General features: G+C 37.1%; 1 protein-coding gene across 7 annotated transcripts in view; it reads right to left on the minus strand.

Annotated features, from left to right (window-relative positions):
- The window catches only part of CACNB4 (calcium voltage-gated channel auxiliary subunit beta 4), a 344,733-nt gene that overhangs the window by 49,407 nt on the left and 276,640 nt on the right, over positions 1 to 18,686 (minus strand). For 6 of the 7 annotated variants that reach the window (XM_072611963.1, XM_072611964.1, XM_072611967.1 and 3 more), the window contains 6 exons: positions 10,975 to 11,105; positions 9,173 to 9,249; positions 7,949 to 7,968; positions 7,642 to 7,722; positions 6,228 to 6,286; positions 2,277 to 2,386 (listed from right to left, as the gene is read on the minus strand). In XM_072611963.1, the coding sequence (XP_072468064.1) occupies positions 2,277 to 2,386; positions 6,228 to 6,286; positions 7,642 to 7,722; positions 7,949 to 7,968; positions 9,173 to 9,249; positions 10,975 to 11,105 (478 nt within the window). The remainder of the gene's footprint in view (positions 1 to 2,276; positions 2,387 to 6,227; positions 6,287 to 7,641; positions 7,723 to 7,948; positions 7,969 to 9,172; positions 9,250 to 10,974; positions 11,106 to 18,686) is intronic. The other variant, XM_072611969.1, reaches the window with a different exon arrangement.

Raw genomic sequence — 18,686 nt, forward strand, 5'->3', positions numbered from 1 at the left:
AATTTACAGATGAGGAAACGGAATCTGAGAGAGGTTAAGTGCCTTACCCAGGGTCACACAGCTAGTAAGCATCAGAAGAAAATTAGATTACAGGTCTTCCAGTAACTCAGGTCTTCCTGACTCCAAGACAGTTAGGTAGCACAGTAGATAAGCAATATGCTGGTTAGGAAGATTAGAGTTCAAATTTGGCTTCAGACACTAACTAGCTGTGTGACCCTGGGCAAGTCATTTAACCTTGTTTGCCTCAGTTTCCTCACCTATAAAATGAGATGGAGAAGGAAATGGCAAATTGCTCCAGAGTCTCCGCTAAGAAAATCCTACCTGGGGTTATAAAGAATAGGACACAACTGAACAACAAAAACTTTCTGGCTCCAAAATCAGTTGTGCCACCTATCTGCTCTCAGCTATTCGATTTAGAAATAAATGATGTGGTTTGACCCAGAGTAGTTATACTTTGTCATTTGTCCATTCCAATATCCACAGACCCTCTAACTAACATTACATCTTAGTACACAACGAAAGGGGGCAGATAACTCCTAAACTAAGTAACTCAATGTTTCACTGTGGCACAAGCAGAGATAGGTTGAAGATACGGTAAGGGAAGAGGCTGGGGGATACAAGGGGAAGTAGTTCCAGTCAAGAATCACATTTAGAAACCTACATTGTTATAGTTATAAAGCAGAACTAGGCAGATGCATACATATTTAAATTTCTAAACTTCTTAAAATAAAAGTCTCAATCAAACTCATTTCAGGGGCCTCCTGGTTATAAGGACTGCTGAAAGGTCCTAAGGAAGGTTTAATTATAACATCAACTTCCAGTCAAAGTGACTAGATACATAAACTAGTTAAGATCCCAGATAAAGATATGTATTTGTCTGTTAAATCTCACTTCAAAAATGAAGGTGATGTCATAATGTACAATCATTTTCATATATATTAATAAGACTTCAAATATTTCTATGTTGACAACTAGGCTGTTCGCTACTGAAGTGTTCAGGTGGTTGGAAAAACATAACTCTCCAAACCAATAAAGATTAAAACCGCATTTAATTCCTGAGAATGATCTGTATAATTGAGATTGATTCCCCCCTTGATTCTTCAGTGCTGGAGCCAGAGAAGACCAAATTTGAAACAATGATTTAAGGGAGTACTCATGAGTGTCTTTGCTGCCTCCCATGGCTAAAGGAGTAGGATATGCTCTTGTTGCCTCAGGATTGGTTTATGGTCTTGGTTTAAACTTGTTCATCAGGGGAAGGAACAGTAGGGTACAGACTTTGGCAGCACTAGTTATACTGGATGAAGATCTGAACCACCAAATCTTTTATTTTTTTTAAAAAATGGATTTCCAAGATATCATCACACTGATGACATGTGGAAACGTTTAAATTCCTTGCATACTAGTAATAAGTTTTTCCTATTAACATTCAGTTTGTTATTTAATTAGAAGAGGCATCATGGGATGGTGTTTGGACACCTGTCCTTGGAGTCATAAGGTCAGAAATAAAAAGCTAGAAGGGATCTAAGAGGATGTCTAGTTGAACTCCATTTTTCAAATAAAGTAACTGAGGTTCAAGGAAATTAAATCACTTGTCCAAAGCCACATAAGGCTGAAAACTTCAGGGGTAGGATTTGAACCCATTTTGTAGGACTCCAGGGCCAGCCTTCTATCCACTATACTGTGTTTCTTAAAATGACAGTTTTGTGACTCTGGACAACTCTCTTAAGCTCTCTGTTCCTCAAAAGACTCTCTAACACTGTAAATTACTAAGAAGCTCACAATCTGTATAAATGGTGGGAGTTTCACCAAACAAAAGATGGGTTTGAACCAAACCACACATACATATTTGGTAGTAGTAGCAATATCAAATATACTTTATTGTCTGATCTTTCTTCCAAGAATTTAATAGAACTTCACACCTCATTTTATTTCCCACCTGGTCTGTAAGTTAGGTATTGAATAGGTATCATTAATTTCACTGAAAGGTTGGGGAAAATGGGACACAGCAAGGCTCAGAGACAAGAGACTTCCTGTGGTTCCCCTTAGACAGTTCGAAGATATGAACTCACTCAAGGGCCCTTCCCACTAGACTACTAATTAACTAATTGACTGGCTCTATATCCTGCAGGTGTCTCCTTTCTTTCAGGTGCTGGTATTATGTATAGTTCCATGATTCAAATAGCAGGTGAGTCGGAAAAGACATTCATAAAAGCAGCATGCGCCATTCAGATCTAAAAACTCAGCTTGGGGAAATATAGAACATTTGAACATCTTACCTAAGCTGGAACGTGTGTTTGACCGTTCGATTATTGCCCTCTTGCTGGGATTATTTAGGACAGATCTCTTAGCAAGAGAAATGTCAGCTGTCACTCTCGTTATGGATATCCTATTAACAGGAACACAGAACAGAATAATTGAGTCAAAAGTCAGCGAGGGTGTAAGTGATTTACAACCATAATACTCAGCAAGTACTTAACACACTATATATAGCCCAGGCACAATACAGTAAACACCAGGCAGAAAAGTTTTATTTAATAGGTGCTGGACTTTAGTTAAAAAGAGAAAGCAGGACAGAATGAAGGGAGACCCTTTAATTAAATACCAAAGATGTGTACTAAAGTAAAAGTACAGCTCTCCATTATTGTCTGTCTTATGTAATCCTATCTCCCCAGTATGAGAACTCCCTCTACCAAGCAGATCACAACTCTTCAACGATTTGAGGCACACACTTAAACACTTTGCCCAGGTTCACACAGCTAGTAAGTATGAGACTTCCTGATTCCAAGACCAAATTCTATCCTCTCCTCCACTCTTCCTCTTCAGTAACAAATACAGTACTAGCCGGAAATTCAACTGCAACAAAATAACTTTGATAAAGCACTGATAAAACTATTCTGTGACATTTCCCCAAATTCTAGATAGTATAACTCCACTAACAGCTACAGTAATAGCACTATGTACCAACTTTGTATACTAATTTACTCTGAACATTTCTAAGGTAGCAACAAAAGACAAGTTTATGATTTAGGGATGGTCCAAAGCCATCCTACTTCAATCAGATATGTTCAGTTATTTTCCAACAAAGACATGAAGCAGCTAGACTGAGTAAGAGAATCTCTTGATGACCAATTGTTTCTTTGATCTTGGAGAAGGAATGAAATATGGAATTTTTCATCATTACTTTGTTCAGTCCAGCTACTTTTCTACTCAGAGAATCATTTAGTCTTTCGTCAGCAACACATATTGTTTGCTATATCACGCTATTGAAACCTTTCAGCAGCACTGTCTTTTGTCTAATTCTTATTAAAGTGTGTCTATTTTCTCACTTCTTATTAAATGGTAACATATAACTCAGCAGGCTGTCTTAGCTCAATAGAAAGTGATACACCCGATGGCATATAAAATGGTGAAGAGGATGGAAAGCCATACCCAAAAAACAACTCTTCCTAATTAAGGCCTTCACACAGTCCCTACTAATGAAGTGATTATCAAGATTTCACCCTTGCACAGGTGTTACAAATCAAAACTATTTTTAAAGTGAGTCCTCTCCCTTTAAAAGTGAGCCATCTCTGCCATACACAGTCTACGCCCAGTTTCCCTCAATGATTTTGCAAGATTAATTTCACATTCTATGGTAACTATTTTCTGATGCTTTCTAATTCATCTCCCACTTCACTATATATGCTGACCTGTCATCAGCCCCTCTGATATACCAAAAATAAATTTCAATTCTCCTTTCTTTTATAGTCTCATTTAATAGACTATTATAATCTTTAAGGATTCTATCAAAACATTTTTCCTGATTAGTAATGGATCTCCTAAAATAAGTAATCTTTCTTTCATATGGTATCTTCAGAATTGATGGAAAATAGCTGGTTGACTCATCCTGGTTACAGAATTCCAACCCTTTTTGATTTTCCTTTAGATTCTCTTTTCTCTTAGATTTTAGTCTCCAACCATTTAATACCATTTAAAAAGTTTAACATGAAGGGAGAAGGCATGTATCTGGGAAAGCACAAGGTCTGTGAGGGAAAATGACTAACATGGCCAGTCTGGAGTACATGCAAGGGAATCATGTGAAAAAAAGCTGAAAAGGTAGGACGGCTCCAAGTTATGGCCTTTAATGCTAATTCAATGTCAAACAGAATTCGAATATAACATTGTGGGCTTTGGGGAACCACTGGAATTTTTTGAACAGAGGAGTTCTATGACCTAGATAAGAGTATTATTCCCATTTTACAGATGAGGAAAGTGAGGCAAACAAAGATTGAGTGATTTGCTCAGGGTTACATAGCTAATAAGTGTCTGAAATTAAACTTGAACTCAGGACATTCTGGATCCAGGTCCAGAGTTCTACCTGGACTGTCCTACCTAAATGAGATACAGTTAGAGATACAACTGAAGATACAAATTTAACCAGGAATCATGTGCATATCTGAAACCAAGGGAAAGAATCAGCTTGCCAAGGAAGACAGGAAAATAAGGAGCAGAAAGAGTAACAAACCAAAGAGAGAACCTTGGGGAAATGCCCACCTTAGATTGTCATGAGAAGTATGAGAAGTCGATAAAGGAGGGCCATGTATGGCACCGTCTTCATGGTAATGTCTTGGTAGCCAATGGAGTATAAATTCCAATACTAGTATTAAAGAGTTCTAATTTGTCAAACTACAAAGAATTTTTTTAAATCTTGCTTCATTTGAGGCAGATCCTTCTCATTCTGCTATCCAGAATCAGTAGTCTTTCACATAGTCCTCAAAACTTGTGGGATGTTTAAACCATCTATCCATTCAATAAACACTTATTAAACACCTACTATATAGCAGGCACTATGCTAAGCACAATTAAAATGTTTTTGTCCTTATAAATATTTACATACTAGCAGTCAAAGAGTTATCATGTCATGTGCAGTGACTTTCTTAAAGTATCATTCTTGCCAATATTTATTTTGATGTATTTTTAAAAAATGTTTAATTCATTTAACAACTTGTAAGTGTCCACACAGGCTTCTCTGTATACATCATTTAAATTTCTTTCCATTCTTGATAACTCTCCAAATCCTGTGTGATCCTTTATACTTGAAGTGTATCTTGTTGTGCAAGATTTTAACATTTTGAATCAATTGAAAATGAACTATTTTGTCATTTCCTTCTAAAATGAAGCGTTCTCTGCTATCTCTTCTCCATATCACAGTTTGATTTTTTTATTTCTCATGTTAGTAAGTAACCAAATATTTTAGTACTCAAAATTCACTGACATTGCTAAGATGCCATGGAGAATACATACCGGGTTAGACTGAACAAACAAAATACACCAGAATTTATACACTCCAACGAGTACGGTCCTCTTAAAGGTAGTCACCTTAGAAAGTAATGTACTTATTTGAACAATGCTGCCACTGCTCAGAACATTTCTGCATCTTCTCTTTGGGAATTACCTTCCACCAACCAGTTTATGAGCCATAGAGTCACACCATGTTTGGGGTTTAAAAAATATGGTATTACTTTTCAGCCTGATCACCTGCCATATTCATCAGATTGTGTTCCAAATTATTTGAACTATTTTAGAAGGCCAAATTTTCCAAAAGTATTTTGTTGCCCATGATATTCAAAAGAACTGTGAGCTATCAAGGAAATTTTAAAGCAAGAGTTAAAGAAAACTTTGGAGCTACCGTAGCATGATTGGAATAAGTGCACAGCTTACCAAAGTGACTACCTTGAAGGTGACAAGACTCATTTGGACACAGGAGTCCTGGTCTGTTTATTAAAAAACGATTTTATGTTTATTTATAGTTAAGCTTCATAGGTTAAGAGCTCTATAATAATAAAGCATGGGTAACAACCTGAATTGTACTACTTTTATTTTAAAGCAAATAGGGCATGTGCTTACATATATATGTATGTATATATGTGCATGTATATACACGTATATATATATATGTTTTCTATGTATAGGATATCACAGGCAGGAAGAGTTCAGAGTTTTTTAAGGGTAACATTTAAACATTTTAAAAAGGCAATTATATTCATGTACATCCACGGAATTGTTTCATGCTTGGCTATGAAAAGTTTATTTCAGACTCTTCAGAACTACGTTACTTTTTATTCATTTCTGATAACCAAATGAACTTACCACAATATAACATTTCTGTACTTAGAAGGAAACTAGATAGGAACAGAAATCATACTGTCACACACATTCAGTGAAAAGAAAAAATTTTTATGTCTCACCTCCCATCAAACCTGTGCTTCAAGAAGTCAAACAGGGCTTTCTGCATCATGTCTGTCACCTTTGTGGAGGTGAGAAAGATAGAACAAGTATTGATAGAGAAAGAGAAAGAAGTCAAAAGTGAGAGAAGAGGCAGAAGGTAAGGATACTCACTACAGTAACCCAGTTTTTCACAGCCAGTAATCAGAGTTAAGTTCCTAGGGAAGTCATTTTATGTGTAACTACATTTATTTATTCCTTTTTTCTCCACTCCATGCACATAGGAGTAAAGTAGCAATGTTTACAGAGCTCAGAGAAAAGAAAATTCTCTCCTTATTCCTTTGCTAGAGCTTCTCCTTTGTCTAGGTTCTCATCTAGATGAAGGCATCAATCATTCCAGAGTTCCTGCCCCTTGAGCCAGCCACCTGCAACAGAACTCCTTGCCAGAGACCAGGGCATAGCCATTGGGTAAGCCATAGAACTGTGCTTTATATACAGGTCCCGGCCCTGGCCCAGAACACCCTAGCCATTCTTCTCTTTGACAGGGTAGAGTTAGGGGAAATTCAAAGAGTCCAGGAGTTTTCAAGGCAGTGTCTATTCAGTGAAGCATTGGCAGCTGTAAGTCCACAATGCACTATCCCATCAGCAATCTCAGCCCTCCCAATAGCAAAAGGAGAAGAAAATGGTGATGTTTATTTGTTCCAAAAAAAAAGTCACTAAGCACTTTGTGCTCAGGGTGGTACACTTTGAGATTTCCATTTTGGAGTGCTATTTCCTGCGGAGTCTCCCTCCCCTAAAAGGAGGCATCAAAATGATTCAATTTTCTAAAATCTGATGAGGTAAAAATCCTTATTTATCTCTTATTACCTAATGATATTTGATCTATCTGCTTTAAAATTATGCTAGCATTTTATAATATTATTATTTTTAAATAGAGAAATATAATCCCAGGTAGTATCTAAGTACTGCTTCCATAGGACCTAACAAGGATGCTTTGATGATATCTCCTACAGGATGATTCAGGGCTGCTAGTGGATGGTTGGTATATTCCCTTATGCAGCTGATTTTCAGTTCCTCATAGTGATAGTGGAGGAAGTGCTTACAGGTAAATGATATCAATAGTAAATTAATGCATCCTTTCCATCCCCAATTCAATCTTTGAACACAGCTGTCAAAAAGACTAGCAAAACAGCTTCCTTCAAGTATATCTCCTTTCATTTCCCCCAGGACGTCTTTCTGAAGGGTTAAATGAAGAAACAAGCAAGACAGGAAAGAGAAGCAGGAGGATCTGAATAAAACACAAATTTGATCACTTGCCCTCACACAATGGATAGTTTATGGTAATTAATGAAGGCTTGAGCACCCAGAAGACCTAGACCCAAGTGACTGTGCTCTAGGTTCTAGAAGAATGGTAAAACAACAGACTGGCACTTATACCTCATAACCTTTCAGTGATGGCCCCACTAATACAACCGGCCTCATGGATGGCACAACATCATAAGGGGGGATGTGCTCCGTCTGAAAAGAGATGATTTTTAATTGGTGACCAGACAAATAAATGACTAACAACTTTTCAACAGTAACATAAGTTTCCACTTTCCAGTTCCAACACTAAATTATCATCCCAGCTTCCTGTTGAGGAGGGAAACATCCCTCATTTAATAACTGATCAGATCAATAAAACTGGACATAGTAGGCAAGCAGGCCTTAACAACGGATTTAATTAAAAAAAAACACAACTTACCACTTTTTGCTTCTGTTTTGCTAAAAGACAACAATAAGAACTATATCAAAATATGTACTGTCTTTAAATGGTAGTAGATGATATTAAATGATGGAGAATGTACTAATTTCTCTCTCATAATCTGTGATGAGTACCATATGGAAAAACTGATCAATTTCTAGATTGATCCTTTCCATTTCATGAAATGTAAAGAACAGAACATACAAATAGCATGCTACCTTAAACCATGTCCATTCATACAAGAAGACAAGTGGGCTGCTGATCCATAATGTGTCTGAGAGTTTGGGGCCAGCCCTGAAAATGCAGAAGCTGAGGGACTTCCAGAAATTCTGAGAGATATTCTGGCTAAGGCAGAGACTTAAGTTGGCTTTCAGAAATGGGGGACAATTTTGGTTTAGGCTCCGTGGGGTAAATCTAGGTTTACTAGAGAAAAACACCAAAGGGGCTCTAGCTACAATTATATCTCCCTGAGGTCCTTCAGGATAGCTGGGGTTTCTATAGGCCAAATTGGACCCTTTGATCTAATGAGTCTGAATCTGAAATACTATTTTTCTCCTTCCTGCTCTTTCCCCTACATTTGGGCTGAATCAAAACTGAATCAGCATATAGGAAGAGGGAGGTGCATGAGGTAGGAGAAAAACTTTTGTGTATCCATCTCAATTTCCCCCAATGTATGAATATATATCCCCAACATACCACCTTTCATCCTGTTCCCTTCAGTTCGAGAAGTCAGTTTAGCTCCCAAAAATAGCTGGCCCCCTCTTCACTATTTATATACTCTTACTTGGCACCCTAGACAATGATGACCATTTTCAAGTTTTCACTTGGGGACTTGGCAAGAGAGAGTATTTCCTCTTTTAAAAAAAAACCCCACAACTTTCCATTTCTTTCTTCTAATTGTCTTAAAAAGCTCCAAGTCTTTTGAGCTTGGAGTGAGGCAAAGGACATATTTCAGACAACCTTAGGTAACAAAGGTCCTGCCTCTGGGTTGTCAATAAGATATTCATAATTATTTTACAATTGTGGTATTCTGTTCTTTTTTCATGGTATTAGTGCCAAGTTAGGTTAAAAAAGAAAAAGATTACAGTAATTACATAATAAAAAAGAAAACATCAGAAAAATCAGGAGTTCTAAAACTTTTCTGAATTAGTAAAAGCACTTTCATTTATTTTGAAATCTCAAGAAAGGAATAATTTCTAATAAGTGTTCAAATAACACCCCTACCAGTTGATGTGGGTGTTGCTCGAAATGTTCCTGACACCATTTCTCCAAGACTTGAAGAAGAATTTCCACCTGATTTCCTAGGATAAAACCAAGAAATATATGTAACACAAACCTCACAGATTGTCTAATGACAGAGCCAGAACATGACATGCTTTATTTGACTAAAACTCTAATGAATTCAACAAATCAAATTCTGTGCAATGAAACCTCAATTATGTCTCTAAATTGATTTTTATTAGAGTAATGGAATTCTGGTGCAAGGAATGTTACTTGAAATGAGTGGACCATTAGCTAACCTTTGAAAAGAAATTTTTTTAATATAGTGAAATTATCATTTAACAGTAATTATGAAGCTCCTCTTTACCTGTTGCAAAGTGCTACACTAGTAATGGTGGGATACAAGGATAACTAGGGCATGGCTCCTGCTCTCAGAGAGTTTCAGAGTTACAGAAGTATTTAATTTACCATTCTATTTCCCCTCGCTTCATTTTGGGTTTTTTTGGTGAGTGATTAGGATTAATGTAACCCTCTCATAAGTATAAAAGTGTGAGTATGCTTTACTTAATTAAGGTTTAGCATTTCCACTCTGTGGCAAAATATAGGCAAAATTAAAAATGTCTTAATCTCTCAGTGAAAACTATAGGACCCATACCTTTCAATGTGACCCCAGTGCCTAGCATCAGGTATGTAATATAGTAAGCATTAAGAGTGTGATGAACTAAAATGAATTCCTAAAAGTAAATAAGTAACTAAAATGAATTTCTAAGAGTGCTTCTATATGTACACAGTGAAACATTACTTTGACCAGTCCCAATATTTCCCTGCTTCCTCTCCCTCACCCTAAGATAGGATTAGATAATATCACCTCAGACCATTACGGTGCACAACAGAAAGAATAAGTAAAGTAGCAATGGAAGAAAGCAGATGATTTCTCATTCAGGTTTTTCTATTTTTCTTCTTGCTAATCAAGTCACTGTTAAAGCAATAACATGGGATCCCAAACAAACACTGAAATGTTTCTGAAACAGGCAAAAGTGGCCTCAATAGAGGAAGGAGATGGAGGAAATGGGTGGAGAAGGGAGTGATAACTGATTCTATTTTAAGGTATTCAAAAATAGTGACACATACAATCAATGTTTCAGTGACAGTAGGGACTTCACATACATGGGTATGTGTATGGGTCTCTTTCTTGAGAAGCTTTTAACACATTTGTCTTACAAGTAAGATTCCTATCTGTCCTCTAGTACTTTTTTAAAGATTGGTTCCCATAAAGTTAACTCAATTCTTCTTTTCCTTAGTTAGACATTTCAGACACCCCTGAAAAACTTTGAGTGGACAAATAGCATCCTCACATTATTTGACCATCCATTACTTTCTGTGTCCTGCCTGTGTGTCCAACTAAAGGTGGCTGGAAAAGAACTATAACGTTCGGTCAGTGTGGTTGCCATGGCCTATTAAATTATTGATTAGGGTTTTGACACTTAACAAAGTAATCTGATGAAGCTTTTGATACCATATATAATTTTTTTGTGATCATGTAGATATAGACACAGTCACAAAATTTCAAACATCACCAATGGAGTTATCAGACTATAATTAGCGCATAGTTGGGAAAAGTGATAAGGATGTTAAGATGTTTGGATCCCTTTCAGGTAAGGTTTCACAAAGCAGTTCTTGTACACCAGGTAAATTCTGGTTTTAAAAAACACTATGCATTTTAAAATTGATCCTTGAATCCAAAAATGTCACCTAATTTTCCTTTGGAGTACAAAAATTTGAATAAAGGAGGAAGAGAATCTTACCCTCCATGAAAGCGTCCTCTTTTCTGCTCTTGCTGGATTCGGATATTCTCCAGTCTAAGTGGACTTGGAATAAAGCCAATTTCACAGCCTTCTTTAACCAGCCGTCCTATCCACCAATCATTGTTATATTTCTGTAATGCAGAAACAGAACTAATATCAATCAACCGAAGCGGTTATATATGTAAACCTGACTGCCAATGGTTTATAATCACGTCTGTCCCTAGTACTTTTAACCTCAAGATTTACCCCCAGAAATCTCAAACACCAATAGATTATGTACAGTGCCCAAACATCAGGTACAAGGCTGAGAACAGACACATGAATCACAGAGTCCCTTGGTCCATACCCTCTCCAGTTCTTAAGGAATAAATTTTGGATAAATATACACCAATGTTATCAGACTTGGGCATCATTGTATTGTCACCTCTGAGATGCGGTATCCCCAACATGCTCTCATTACTCAAGAATTTATAGGGAAACGTGATGTGTTACTATGCATAATCTTTGTAGGAGGCATATTATTTGAAATGTGGAATTACAAAGTGAGGTTCATTTTTTTTGTTTTAAAGAAAGCAAATATGTGCTGCTAGACAAGGTAAGCTTGTTATGTGTCTTTATGATGGTAGCAATCTTAAAGCCGACCTGATGATTAGCTATCTCCAGTATTTCCATTCTGTATAAAGTTTCATAATATGTAAGCCCAAGCAACATGAAAGCTTAAAGACCTTATACAATGCAGAGTAAGGTTATGGGGATGACGTTATCTGATGAATGAAGCAAGAGCTAACTTGAAATGGTAGACTTCCTGAGCTATTACCAATTATTCTGTCTCTGCTTCTCTGGCAAGGGCTTCATTCAAACGATTCCTGGAAAACAGATATCAATACTATTGTCTTCAGAGCCTCCTGGGAAGAGGTCAAAACTTCTCTTGGCTATCTATTTCAGTGTTAGGTTTTCTTAGGCTCTTTTATTCCAAAAGGATATTTATATTCTGAAAGGTACTATTCATGTAGAGAATCTAGTTTAGCTCAGAGGGAAGTGATAAAAACACCTAAGTGGCAAAAAATAAAAGTTAAAGATATTGATGAGAGGGGAGAGGGGAGATATCTATTATACTTTTCTAAATATAGGCCTTATTTTTTTCTTCAAATCGGGCTTGTATAAAACCTGACTGTGGTCTATAATTAGTATTACTTTTTAGTCAAAATTGTTACACCCCATATAAGCTCATTTTGTCTCTCACAGGATTGTCTCACCCTTGGATTGGCAAGGGCTGAGTAACAACAGTGGCTGCCTAGCACCTTAAAACCTTAAAAATTATCTCATTCAAGCTTTATAATGACCCTATTATTATCTTATCTCCATTTTTCAGATGAGGAAACTAAGTTCAAGAGAGGATAAATGATCTGCCCAGTGTTCAGATCTACTCAATGTTAGATTTAGAGGAAATTAGGTCTACATGATTCCAAGTCTGATTCTCTATCCACTTTGTGGCTATGCCTTTCTGAACAGAAATGATTAAAGAGATTCGATACCTGAGATAAACCTGAGGGATATAAGAGACTACCAAGTTGCCTTCAGTAAATTCAAGCTACCAGGCTCAGTTTTACTGAAGGGTCCTAAAGAATTGGTAGATTTGAATGCTAAGTAATTTTCATTAATGTCTGAATGGACATGTAGAACACAGACCACACTGGAAAAAAGACAGATGTCTTGATTTATGGAGAGAGGGAGGCTAAACTATATACCAAGAACTTGACTTAGATTCCTGACCAAATATAGAATGTGCCTTATGAAAGGGAAGAGAGGAAATGTGGCACAGTAGAGAGAGAGGTAGTATTTTAGAAGCCAGGCCATTGTAACTTTAAGTCCGACCTTTGCCATATCCTGTCTATACAGCCCTGGATATGGCCCTCACTTTGCCTCAGAGTGTTACAGGCAAAACCTTGCAAAGAAGATACTGATTTGCCTTGGGCAGCTAGGGGTCAGAGTGGGCAGACTGTTGAACTTGGAGTTAGGAAGATAAGAACATGAATCCTGCCTCAGACACTAGCTATATGACCCAGATCAAATCACTTTAACCTTTCTGCGCCCAAGATTCCCCTTCTATAAAGTGAGGATGACAGCATTTACCTTACAAGTTTGTTGTGGGGATCCAGTGAAATAATGTAATGTTCTATAAATGCTAGTGTGACAAATTGGTATGGGAAGCACCCTTGCCAGGCAGTCTCTGCCACCTATGAACCTATAGGTCTGATTTATTTTAGGAGTTTATCTAAAAGATTCAGTGACCCCAAAAAGCTAGCATGATTTCATAAACAGGCCATAATAACTAATGCAATTTTTTTTTGTTTTTGAAAATCTCTGTTACAACAGAGGAATGCTCTAGGTCAGCGGTTATTAACCATTTTGGTGCCATGGACCCCACTTTGAGGCTGTGGTGAAGCCTAGAGACTCCTCATAATCACGTTTTTAAATGCATAAAAGCACAATACACAAAATGATAAAGGAAACAAACTATCTAAAAAACTATCTAAAGTTTTTTTTAGGAAATTCACAGAACCTACATAGAATTTTCCTAGACTTTATCAAAGCACTTGGCCAAATCTATTATGCCACTCTTGTAGAAAAGATGGAGAGATGGTTCTACCAACAATAAAGTTGGGTGAATTTAGAACCAACTGAACAACGGGACCCAAAGAACCACTAAGAGGTCTATGTTAAATTAGACATTTTTTTTAGTTAAATAGCCTAGGGATTTGTATTTAGTAGAGTATTCCTTAACATTTTAGCCAATGACAAGGAAAAAGGCAAGTTTGTCAAATATGTAGATGACACAAAGCTAGAGGGATAGGTAAGAGTCAGAATCCAAACAGATCTTGACAACCTAGAGCACTGGGTTAAATCTATCAAGATGAATCAATCAATTAATAAATACTTATTAAAGATCTGCTATATGCTAGGCACTATGGCAGGAACTGAAATGAAATTTAATATGAGCAAATATAAAGTCTTATAATTGAGTTAATTTTAAAAAATCTTCAGTGGTGGCATCATATGGGGAGGCACATCTAGAGAGTGATTAATCTGAATAAGTCATTAATATGAATATGATATGACAACTTTAAAAGCTAATGGAATAATGAAACACTTAGGACTAGGGATGTATTAGTTCCACTGTACTCTTCCCTGGTTGGACTTCATCTGGAGTATGGTGTTTCAGTCTTCACACTGCATTTTAGGAAAGTTACTAATAATCTAGAACCATCTAGAGAAGAGTAATCAGATGATGAGAGCCTTGAGATCATGGTTTAAAAGGATTAAAGGTTAAATTGGTTAAATCTCTACGGGACCAATATGACAATTATTTTCACTGGGTCAACACTGTATGCTATTTCAAACATTTTAATGTCTTAGGTCATAAATGAGATAGATATGCAATATAGAAATTTGGCCCCATATTCATCAAAAAACAACAGCAATGGCATATTACATAACTAACGAACATTTATTAAAAGCCCATTGGACACAAGGTGCTAAACTGGGCAGGCACGCAATGTTAAATGAATACGAAACTGAGTTCAGGAAACCTGAGTTCATTTCCTAACCTCAAGCTCTGACTTGGTAGATAACTCCAGACACCCTAAATCTAATTTACCCTCAGCAATTACCTTTGCATTAAAGGGAACTAGATATGTTTATTTTCAATTAACAATGAAGGGGTCCCTTCCAGAAATTTTTGCTTGGATGGCTAGATTTTAAGCTGACTATTGTTGGGAGGACAAAAGTGATGATGACTCATATTCTCCCAGGGCTAAAACTATTTCCTGTGAGTAAGTTAGTTCAGCAAAGCAGTAATTTAGTAAATAGTACCTTGGTGGCCCTAAGGGGGCACTGGTATCCTGAAAGACTATGCAATTCCCCAAAATGCTCAATTTATTTCCAGAGAACAGCTCAAACACTGGGAGACTCAGACTTCAATATGTGTCATCCTGGACAGTCCCTATGAATAGTACTTTGGACGACACATAATGAACGGCCTTCCGGGAGATGGATGAGAAGGGTAGGAGGCACCATCACTAGCGATGTCTGGCCATTTCTGCTGACATTCTGTAGCACAAACCAGCTTTTTCACAAGGTCACCTTAGTCCTGTTCCAATCCCTTAGACTTTGAGTTCTTCAAAGAGCACAATACTCTCTCTTTCTAAAGATTTTTTTTTTAAACCTAGCGTTTCAAGATCTGAAGACAAGTAGCCATAATCCCCATGACATTAACCAGCTCAGTGCTAGCCATCTATGTTCAAAAAAGAAAAACAAGAACATTGCTCCCAACTACAAATAAACAAAAATAACCTATTACCTACTGGATACTTAAAGCAGTGTTGTCAAACTCAAACAGAAAGGGGGTGGGGTGGGGAGGGAGATGCACTAAACAGTATATAAAGATCCCTGTGGGCTGTATATTGATTTAGAAAGTCACATATTAACATTATATATAATCTATTTTTATTTTTATTTATTTTGTTAAATATTTCCCAGTTACATTTTAATTTGGTTTTGGCACCTTTGGGAGATTTGGCCAGCAGGCATCATTTTTAATATCTCTGCATTGAAGGATATTGATGAGATAGAAGACCCCATAAAAAACACTAAAAAAAGGGATATCCTAACTGTAATCCTGAAGACACTAGAAGATAACTTTAGATGTTGGGTATATTTGAAGAGTTTGGGTAATAAGGCCTGGACACTATTTTGTTGGGAATACCTTATTAGGAGAGGGTGCAAGGCAAGACCACTTTTATTATTTGGTTAGTGGGGCGCGTTAGAGTCTTAGGGTCTCTACTAATCAAAAGTAGCCCTTTGTTACTCTACAAAGCATTATTTCACATAAGGTAATATTTTCTGAATTGGGGGTATACCGTGTCCCAATTCATTTGGGTGCCAAATTCTTCCAGGGCAAGAAGAGATATGAATTTTTATCATTTTAAAAAATTTAAAGATGGAAAAGTTAAGTACAATTATAATGATATAGACAAATGGAGTATTTCTAGAGAGAAAATATTAGGGTAAAGTGTGCATTTGAATGTGGATTCATAGAAATATGAGCATTTCTTACAGATACAGTAGTGCCTTCTTAGAATGCTGGTGTTAGGGACAAGTGATAACACTGTCATTATGGAATTTGTTATGTCAGGCTTGCTATGGTGCTGCTGTTTCGGGGAGGCGTGGTATATCCATGGGAAATTTAAGTATTTACTGGTTCTATTCTTCTATATGTATTGAATATTCCATTCTATACCTATTGAAGTACATTTTACTTCATCCATTGTCTATTACTCACCTTTCAGAATCTGGATTATTTACCTAATTGTGTTTATAGAATTTTAGCTTCCCTCAATCTTCCATAGTCCCTGTCCCCAACCACAAAATTAAAGTTCTCAGGATTTAACACAAATAATTTTTTTTAAAAATATTATAAGGAAACTAGATTTTTTATAAAAGACATAAAACATGATATTTTTGCAAAAAAAAAAAAAGTTAAGACAGTGGCTGAGAAATCTCCCCAGCACCTTCACTCAAGGGACTGGTACTTTGGACTACAGTAGATTTACTAACTTGATTCTAAAATGGTCTGAAATCTCCCATGGCAAGTAGAGGTCATTATGTTGTTGGGACCAGCCTATTATATGCTGGGCACAGTGTAAGCACTGGGGAAACAAAGAAAGGCAAAAGATAGCTCCTATTCTCCAGGAGTTCCAAAACTAAAAGAGGGGAGACAACATGCAAACAGCTATTTACAAATAAGACATACACAGAATACATTGAGGGTAGTCTCAGAGAGAAGTCAAGGAGATTGTGAAAGGTTTCTTGCAGAAAGTGAGACTTTGCTATGGACGTTGTTCATGTTTCATTCTAGAAGAGAGACATAACATCAGGTGAGTGATGCCGTGACTTGCAAGAGAATTGGATTTAAGTGAGGCAGCGCTGTGCAAAGTCACTAGCCTCGCTTTCTCCTTGGAGCCCTCTGGGTCCAGGGGTGAGAAGTTGATCAGGATGACTGGAGATGGCCCTGGGTGCAGTGGGAGACCTTGAACCCTTTTAAACTAAGGTCTTGCAGAAATTAGGACTTCAGATGAAATTTTAAAAAATCCAGGAAATTCAGGAGGTAGATAGGAAGAGGGGGCCCATTCTAGTCATGAGAGGACAGTCAGTGGAAATGGTCAGTTGGGAAATGGAGTGTCATGAGTGAGGAACAGCAGGGAGGCCAGTGTTACTGTGAATGTGGAAGGAAGGAAGGTGTTAGAAGACTGAAAAAGTTAAGAAAGGGAAAAAAGCCCAGAGTACTTGGGGTAATCTGGAGCAGGAAGTAGAGAACCAAAAGATGCAGACAGAACCATCTGAGACTGCATAAATCTTGCAGTTTGGGGAATTGCTACTGAACCACTGACATGGCTTTAATTGCAAAGACCTATTGTTAGGGCAGTAAAATGGCAATAAGACATTGTTTGTAAAGGTGCATGTGGTAGACAATTATAACCCACTTCACAATCCATATCTGTATTTACAGTAACAATCAGCCTACAACTGTGGTTAAGTATCATTAACCAAAGAGAAGTACAACTCCCATATGGCTATGTTCTATAAAATTAACTGAGAAAGCTACTGGGAAAGTCACTGGGGATTTTTTTTTCATGCCTGATGATCATGTAGGCTGCATAATGATAACAATAACGCCAACAGTAACTTGCATACACATAGCACTTAAGGGTTTATAGAGTATGCGACTCAAAATAGCTCTGTGGGGTAGGTAGTGGAATTACTATTCATCCCCATTTTACAGATAAGGACATGGAGGATTAGGACGGTCAGGTGACTTGCTTAGAATTACACAACTTTTAGTGTCAGGGCTTTGGTCTTAAATCCAGGTCTTTTGACACCAGTGTTTTTCCCCTACACCATACTTTTTGTGCCTAAATGCATGTATACCTGAAGATACACAGTCATTTGTCTATAGAGCATAAGACATTTGCCTGTTTGTAACAGTCTAGATGTTTTGGTGGTATATATGTCCATATAGCCTTGGAATCACTTGGGTTTTTCTTGGACCAGACCTATGTCTTCACTGAAACAAGGAATTACCAAAAAGGAAACTCCTTCTATCCGTAAAGATTTGCACCTACTTTGTATCTACTTTGTTCCAGTGAGTTGCCCAGGTCACTGAGTCATTAAGCAACTTGCCCAGAGTCACACATCCAGTGTCTGTCAGACATGGAACTTGAATGCAAGCCTTCCTGACTCCAAGATAGGCTCGTAATCCATGATACCACACTTTTCTCACATACAATATAAACAGCACCAATATTCTGACCAGGAGTGCAATGGTAAATATTTAACAACCATCTCTCTAGAAAAGAAAAATGTATATATGATATATTTTAAATTTAAACTGCATATTTTTTCTATTACTTTCTAAAGTCTAGATAATCAACAAAATGATAAATCAAACCCTGATTTATAGGCTTTGCCAATTTCTATGGAGTAAATGCTCACACTGAAAATTTAACAATCAGCTCTTATCAGTCAGTATGAGCTGGCTCCAGAATTCTTATGGTATATTCGTGAAATTGTTAGGAAATTCCAGTAGTTCATATAAGGTAAATTGACAGGTGATCACACTGGTAAGTGGATGGGGAAAGATTAGAATCGATACA

This window comes from Notamacropus eugenii, chromosome 5 (assembly GCF_028372415.1).
Source record: "Notamacropus eugenii isolate mMacEug1 chromosome 5, mMacEug1.pri_v2, whole genome shotgun sequence".
Lineage (NCBI taxonomy): Eukaryota > Metazoa > Chordata > Mammalia > Diprotodontia > Macropodidae > Notamacropus > Notamacropus eugenii.